The following is an 8,209-nucleotide window of genomic DNA, read 5'->3' as shown; positions in this document are numbered from 1 at the left end:
CGGGCGGGGCCGCGCCGGGGAGGGCGGGGCCTCGCGTTGACTGACAGCTTCCGTGACCTATGAGTGCAGCTGCGGGAGCCCGGCCTCCCCGGCGCGCCCCTTCCCCGGGGCTGTCGACGCCCCCCACCCGCCCCCATTGCAAGGTGTTGCACAAAGCTCCGCCACCTCCACCGCCGCCGCCACCGCCGCCGCCGCTGTCGGGTCCGCCCTTTCCTGGTCGCGCGCCGCGGACCGTCCTACGGCCCCGCCCCCCGCGACCCTCAGCGCGGGTCCGGCTTCTTCCCCTCCCGGAGCTGCGCGTTAGGACGGCTGAGGCTGCAGGTCTGTGGCTGCGTTCGGGCCGCGAGGTCCCGCGGGGCGGGCGCCGGCGGCATCCTGCCTCGTGGCGCCTCGCCTCCCCGGAGGACCTTCGGGCCGCCCCGCCCCGTCGCGTCGTGTCGCGTCGCGGGGCCGCCGCGGACTCGGCTGTCCAGAGGGGACGGAGCGCGCGAGTGTCCGCGCGGGGTGCGGGTGCGGGGCGCCAACTTGGGACGTGCAACTTTGTGAGCGGCCTCCGGGCAGCCGGCCGCGGGCACCGACCCCCGCGACCCTTCGCTGGCCTGGGTGGGTGAGCTTAGCTTGACCGGCACCGGGGATCCAGGCGTTGGGCCGGCCAGGTGCGCCCGGGTGGGGTGCGGAGGTGAGCGGGGCGCAGCGCCCTGCGGCGCGCGGGGATGCGCAGCGCGGTCCCCGAGAACGCAGAACCGCCTGCAGGTCCCTCTGCCAGCGTGTAAGGTGGCATTGGCTTCCGTTTACCGGAGCAACTTTTGTCCCTTAGCTCGCAGGCTGTGGTCACAGTTAACACTTGAAGACTGTTGACTTCCTGGTTGGTTACAATGTGTCTAGTTCTGCGGTCTTTAAACTGATCTTCTAGGGCGCTAAAATTTAGGTCCCTAGGGTAGGGCTGGGGGAGGGGGAATGAGCCTGTCTCTCTGCCAGTGCGACTTTGCAAACACTCCCTTTTCTTCCTTACTGCTCCAGCAGCTCAGGTTCGCAGCGCTGAGTCGATTTAAAGCACTTCTGTTCTTCCTTCTCATATTTTTTTTAAATAAATCAATAAATGATTTGTGGTATGCTGGCTGGTTCTGTTCGGTAGAGCGAGTTGTCGGAGGCACAGCGCTTAGGTCGGTTTTCAGCATTTAAAGTCTTATTTTCCTTCTCAGTTTTTTTTTTTTCCATGAAATCAATAAATGAATTGCACCGTGTTGGTTGGGTTGGTTCTGTTCTGTATAGAACAAGTGGTATCTTTAGGTACCTCGAGGGTGGGTTTGATGATCTGACCTGGCTAGCTCGTGATCATCTTTAATAAATAATTAGTAAAACGCTATTCATTATTCAGAGTGAAGCAAGATGTTCCGGGGGACTGGAGCCAGCTTACTCACTGCCACCACACCCCCGCCTCCCACTGCAGCTTCCAAACTAGGCTCCTGCTCCCTGTGGTGACTCCCACTGATACACCCTAGGATGGCAGCTGCCCTGATTGGCACACCCCCGCTGTCATCCACCGCAGAGGCCTAAAGTTTCCCTCCGGAATTGTTTTCAAAAGCACAGGTGTTAAAATCCAGATAGCTGAAACAAAACAATGCTTCAGTTCTTCCAAATCTGGCTGTCAACAGTTTACTATCGAATCACTCCCACGTGGTCACTTTTGTGGGAGATACAGAAGTGCTACTACTGTCTATGAAATGATGACCAAAAAAAAAAAATGCAATTGTGCACCAAATTACATGGTGAATGCTGTTGGCTCAGGGAAAGAGAGAGATCAGCAGGGGTTGGAGAATCCAGGAAGGCTGCCTGGAGGAAGGGCAAGAGCTTGCCAGAAGTACTTAACCCCTGGCAGAACCTGCAGGGAAAAAGGATGCTTCATCAGTCTGGTTGAGTTCAGTGTTTGAGTTGCATCTGTCATAGCTTGGGAGGCTAAGATGTCCCTAAGCAAGGGACCATGGCCCAAGTTAGGTTACTAAACCTCGGATGAGCACAGGGCGGGTTGGGGAGAGAGGGTTGTCAGCATGGGTGGGCCATTTATTTCTCTGTCCTTTGTAGGCGGGGTTTGAAAGAACAAAGCATGTAAGTCTTTGACATCATGATGTACCTCAGACAAAGAAAAGAAGTCAAAGCCGTGGGAGTTCCTGAGGATTTCCCAGCACAAGAAGAAAATGAGAAGTTGGACAACAAATCGGCAGCGGGTAGGTGGTTTCAAGTTGCTTTTGTTTGTGTGTTTGAAGCAGTCACTTCCCAGTAGGGTAAATGTGGTGACACTTAACAGCTGAGGAAATGTATTGCAGCACCCTGATACTCTGATACACTTTAAAAAGCACTTTGATACACTTTAAAAGCACGTTGCTTTTAAAGTGGTAATTGGGTAAAGAGTTTTGACAAGGACCTTTGTAAGTGTCTCCTCATTAATTTAGGATCACACCAGGCTGATCCGTTGACTGCCAGTAGTACTGTACTGCATTCAGTGTTTACTCTGGGTTTTTCTTTTTTTTTGCCTTATACACGCTGCTCACCTTGGGGCGAGTATCTCATTTCATGAAAGTATTGAAAGATGAATTAAACATTTCATGTCCTTTCAGACAAATTCCTGAAATTTTCTCCTAAATTCCACACCTATCAGCTGTTTTGGATACCTGGCCTAATTTACATTTTTTTTTTTTCCCTGATGGGGCTTGAACTCAGGGCCTACACCTTGAGCCCCTCCACCAGGGGCTCACCCCCGTTTTTTATTGTGGTGGGTATTTTTGAGATAGAGTCTGGGCAACTATTTCCCCGGGCTGGCTTCAAACCATTATCCTTCTGATCTCTGCCTCCTGAGTAGCTGGAGTTACAGGCATGAGCCACCTGCACCTAGCTGTAACTTAACATCCTATGCCATCCGTGTTCATTGTCACCAACCAGAGCCACTAAGACAATTTGAGGGAAGCAGTTGAATAAAATGAAATAAATCTGTGTTGGGAGGCCACTCAGCTGTTAGCAGCTAATGCATTTAAGACAACAGGTTCCAATTAAATGCAGTATTGGGTCTTTAAAAGACACAACTTAAAGTTAGTTCTAACTTAAAGTTAGAGCATAACTGTGGGGGTTATTCATTTTGCCAAAGCAGTGTATTCATGTCAGGAAATAAAGAGACCCTGAAAACTAAAGAAGGAAGGGAAAAGTACTCCCAGAGACGCACCCATCTGTGAGGTGACAGTTGGTCTTCCTTGTCTCATGTCACTTTCTGCACATGTCAACCCCTCCCTCCCCATTCATTTCTTCTTTGAAAATTGAGATCTGTGTGCTGTCTTCAAAGCTGATTATGATGAGAATGTATCTTCAGTTAGTCGTTAGATTTTAAAAATACTGTCAGTGTGTAGCAGTCCATCGTGATGTTGAGTATCAAGATGGTTTTCTAACCTTGAACTGATGTGGTTAGAACTGTGATAAACATCCTTGTGAGCAGATGTCACTTTAAAATGCCAGGTATCTTCTTGGAGTGTCTCCCTACACTTGGACTTCCTGATCAAAGAGTTTGTTCTCTTTAGTGGCTTTTTTTTTTTTTTTTTTGGTAAAACTGTGTTAGATTCCACCAAGGTACCAATTTATTATTTTTGCCAGCAGCATTTGATGATGTTTTATTTTTTTTTCTACCCTTTCCAAAGCAGAGTATTAGCATTTTTTGAGCTATCATTGGGCCAGACTTTTAAAAGTACAGCTCGTTGTTGTGATTTGCATTTCTTCAACACTAGTGAATCAGAAGAAATTTGGATATCTTTTCTTCTGTCTGTTCTACGCAGTGGCCTTTTTTTTCCCTTTGTGCGTTGTCTGTTCACATCCTTAATCTGTTTCCTACTGCAGTATTTATCACTTTTATTTCTCTGAAATGTCCTCCGTGTCAGGATATTTAAGCAAACACTTTTCCCAGCATGTATGTCCTTTGAGTTAAGATGTGTTAATTTTCCCTGTGGGTCTTTTAAGTTGTAAGTAATCAAGTTTTTTGGTAGTTATTTTTGTTTGTTTTTTTGGCAGTACTGGCATTTGAATTCAGGGCCTCAGGTTTGCTAGGCAGGCTCTCTACCACTTGAGCCACTCAGACATCCTGGTAGCTTTTAGTGAATAAACTATGAATTACAAGTCTGTTATCTAAATGATTATTCACATCCTGGACTCATAAACCATTATTGCTCCACTGTGCCCTGGCACTAAAGATAAATAGGTCACCTTCTTGTCCCTGGGGAGCAAAGTGAATTGCTAGAGTTGGGTAAAAACTGTTGTGAGAGACTGAAAACAAGCCAGGTGTGGCAGTGCACACCTGTAGACCCAGCTACTTGGGAGGCTGAGGGTAGGGAGGCCATGTGAACCCAGGAGCTAGACACCAGCCTGGGTGACATGTCCCCCCCCAAAAAAAAAAAAAAGAAAAAGGAAAGACAGTGCACACAGGTCTGTGGAATCACAGAAAGGGAACCCCAACAGGGAGGTCTCAGCAGTAATGGGCAGCTGGAACTTGGTGTACTTGGCAGTCTGAAATAGAACTTTAAATTCTGAATGACTGACTGGGTTCTGTTTGTTGTTCTAGAAGGTCATGGCCACAGAAGGTTTTGGAAGATTCTGTCGTTTACCGTGGGCGGAGCTGTTGCCCTGTGTGTTGGACTTCTCACGTCTGTCTACCTTGCCACCTTGCACGAGAATGACTTGTGGTTTTCTAATATTAAGGTATGTGGTGTCAGTGACCACTGTGTGAGTCTGTCATCACTGTCCCAGTGTGAGTCACATAGCTGGGTGACCAGGACAGCCCTGTGCTGCCAGTAAGGATGCAGTCTCTGAAAAGGTTTCACTGGTGTAAGAAGATGTGTTCATTATTTTCCAATCACGATGAGGGATTTCTGATCAAATCAGTTTTGTCTTTCTCATTAACTTCAGTTATGCTGCAGTCACTCTACACTGTGAGTTTTTAAACCGTGGGTTGTGAAATTGGTGTAGTGGGTTATGAACATTTTTCTTCATGAAATCAAGTAGAAAAGAACATTATGTCACAGAGTAGGGGTGAGGATTGTTTTGTGAACCTCTTCCTTTGATTTTATGTATGTGTGTGCAAACTGGGTACAGTAGGGAATGAGTTTTGTTTTGTTGATGGTGGTAGGAGAAAGAAAGGAAATCAAAAGCCACTCCTATAAACCAGGGTCACTGGTAAATAAATATATATATGGTTTTTTTGGTGGCACTAGGGTTTGAACTCAGGGCCTCATGCTTTCTACAAAGGCACTCTTTCAGCTCGAGCCACTCCACCAGCCCTTTTTGTGTTGGGTTTTTTCCAAGATAGGGTCTCAGGAGCTATTTGCCTGGGGCTGGCTTTGAACCGTGATCCTCCTGATCTGTCTCCGGAGTAGCTAGGATTATAGGCGTGAGCCACCGGCACCTAGGTAACCCACAACACAGTGTTTATCTGCTCTGTAGGTGGACCCCCGGGTGTCCATACCTTTCTAATACTCTATGTAAATGACTTGAGGGGTCGCAGAAGCCATATTTTTCTGGAGAAAGGGAGCTGTGATTTTCGTCAGATTTTCAACAAGGCCTCTGACTAATTAAGCATCATTTTTTTGTTTGTTTGTTTTCTTATTTTCTCCATGCCCCACCCCCCCACCCCAAAATTTCTGAAACTCTTTTGCATTGTTTTCAGAACAAGGAAATTTGCACATTGCCAGTGTTTTTGATGTAATGGGTCATGATCGTTGACCTTTTTTATCAGCATAGCTTCTACTGACTAGTTCTTTCAAAGCTAAGTACCAACCTTCAAAGCTGAAGACTTACCATCCCTGACAGAGAACCGGTGTGGACTGGTGGAGTGACTCAAGTGGTTAGGCCCTGAGTTCAAGACCCAGTGCTGCCAATGCAAATGAAAAGAGAGCTTGCTGCAAGTTGGTCTTACTGTGGAGATGAGTCCCCAGAGGAGCCTGCTTTAAATAGCAAATGCGATACAAATGACTCCCTATATGTTTGTTTTCCAAAACCTCACATATCTCTGGATATGTCTTTATATCAATTATGGTAACAAAGGGTAACAATTCATGCACTTCAGTAACATTTGGTCAGTTTTCTTTCCAAGACAGCTTTTACTCATCTCTCTGCAGTGGAGCAGTTAGGAACAGAGTCACGAGGATTAAGCAGTTTAATACTTATTTGTCTACAGGTTTTTTGTTTTTTAATTTTTATTTTTTTATTATTAATATGTGCATACAATGCTTGGGTCATTTCTCCCTCCTGCCCCACCCCCTCCCTCACACCCACTCCGCCCCCTCTCTCTCCCCCCACCCCCTCGATACCCGGCAGAAACTATTTTGCCCTTATCTCTAATTTTGTTGTAGAGAGAGTATAAGCAATAATAGGAAGGAACAAGGGGTTTTGCTGGTTGAGATAAGGATAGCAATACAGGGAGTTGACTCACATTAATTTCCTGTGCGTGTGTGTTACCTTCTAGGTTAATTCTTCTTGATCTAACCTTTTCTCTAGTTCCTGGTCCCCTTTTCCTATTGGCCTCAGTTGCTTTTAAGGTATCTGCTTTAGTTTCTCTGCGTTGAGGGCAACAAATGCTATCTAGTTTTTTAGGTGTCTTACCTATCCTCACACCTCCCTTGTGTGCTCTCACTTTTATCATGTGCTCAAAGTCCAATCCCCTTGTTGTGTTTGCCCTTGATCTAATGTCCACATATGAGGGAGAACATACGATTTTTGGTCTTTTGGGCCAGGCTAACCTCACTCAGAATGATGTTCTCCAATTCCATCCATTTACCAGCGAATGATAACATTTCGTTCTTCTTCATGGCTGCATAAAATTCCATTCTGTATAGGTACCACATTTTCTTAACCCATTCGTCAGTGCTGGGGCATCTTGGCTGTTTCCATAACTTGGCTATTGTGAATAGTGCCGCAATAAACATGGGTGTGCAGGTGCCTCTGGAGTAACCTGTGTCACAGTCTTTTGGGTATATCCCCAAGAGTGGTATTGCTGGGTCAAATGGTAGATCGATGTCTAGCTTTTTAAGTAGCCTCCAAATTTTTTTCCAGAGTGGTTGTACTAGTCTACATTCCCACCAACAGTGTAAGAGGGTTCGTTTTTCCCCGAATCCTCGCCAACACCTTCAACAGGTATTTTGAAAAAATGCTAAAATAGCCTTGTGTATATCCAGAATTAAATTATAACAGTGTAGCAAGAAGAAATGTTGAAAGAGATCATATAACTGAATTACAAACTGTGTTTAGTCCTGTGTATCTGTTTGTTTGTTTGTTTGTTTATTTTGCAGTACTGGATCTTGAACACAGGGCCCATGCTTGCTAGGCAAGTGCCCCAGCACTTGAGCCACACCTCTAGTCCTCTTTGCTTTTAGTATTTTCTTGGGTCTCATTTTTGCCCAGGGCATCCCTTGAACCACGATTCTCCTCCTCCCCCTCTTCCTCCTCCCTTTGCCTTGTCAGTAGCTGGGATTACAGGTGTGCACCACCATGCCCTGCCCTGAATTTAGCTTTTTAAAACTTATAAGTAACCTTGGTAGTTTCCTTAAGTAAGTGTACCCCATCGTTAAGAAGCCTGAGCGTCCTTTTTTCTCTTTACTTTCACTGAGTTAAAGAAACCATTGTACTTTTACCCAGTATTTATTGGGCACCTGTTCTGTGGGTAACTGAATTAAATTCTATGGGCAGCACTGACTTTCTAGTGTAATACATAAACTAAGTAAACATGTATCTGTATACCTATATTAACTGCCTACAGTATGCAGCAGGCACTGCTCAGTGGTAGCAGTGGCACTGGATGGGACAAGACCCTCCCTGCAAAGCTCTCCTAAGAATGGTGTGGGCAGGTGTCCAAGCTCCCTGGAGCACCCGCGGAGGGGCAGCCTGGTCCAGCTGAGAGATGGGGAAGATCTGGAAAAGTGATGCTGAGGAGCATTGCAGGCTGAGTTCACAGGCCTTCAGGGAGGAGGTGTGTGGCACAGGGGAGGCATATGTGTGCTGGAGAGGCAGGAGAGGGCGGGGTGCTGGAGAACCATAAGGACTGTCCAGTGGGAGTAGCAGTGGGCCAGACCCAGAGCGCCTGTGCCAGTGCCTCACCTGTGCTCACTGCCTCATGAGCCTGTGTTTGAGGAGAAGGTTTAGACAGATGGCTCCGGGTGCAGCGTGAGGAAGGGATGTGAGCAGG

General features: G+C 46.9%; 1 protein-coding gene across 10 annotated transcripts in view; it reads left to right on the top strand.

The window, feature by feature from the left end:
* The first annotated feature begins 131 nt into the window (after positions 1 to 131).
* Positions 132 to 8,209, top strand: part of Dpy19l3 (dpy-19 like C-mannosyltransferase 3) — a 74,557-nt gene continuing 66,479 nt past the window's right edge. For 2 of the 10 annotated variants that reach the window (XM_074058833.1, XM_074058828.1), the window contains exons 1-3: positions 133 to 321; positions 2,083 to 2,225; positions 4,595 to 4,731. In XM_074058833.1, the coding sequence (XP_073914934.1) occupies positions 2,123 to 2,225; positions 4,595 to 4,731 (240 nt within the window). In that variant the 5' untranslated portion in view covers positions 133 to 321; positions 2,083 to 2,122. Of the gene's footprint in view, positions 322 to 442; positions 657 to 2,082; positions 2,226 to 4,593; positions 4,732 to 8,209 lie in introns of those variants that run through there. The other 8 variants (XM_074058832.1, XM_020182082.2, XM_020182075.2 and 5 more) reach the window with 8 other exon arrangements.

Source organism: Castor canadensis, chromosome 16 (genome assembly GCF_047511655.1).
Source record: "Castor canadensis chromosome 16, mCasCan1.hap1v2, whole genome shotgun sequence".
NCBI classification, from domain to species: domain Eukaryota; kingdom Metazoa; phylum Chordata; class Mammalia; order Rodentia; family Castoridae; genus Castor; species Castor canadensis.
This window is presented reverse-complemented; position numbering and strand designations above follow the sequence as displayed.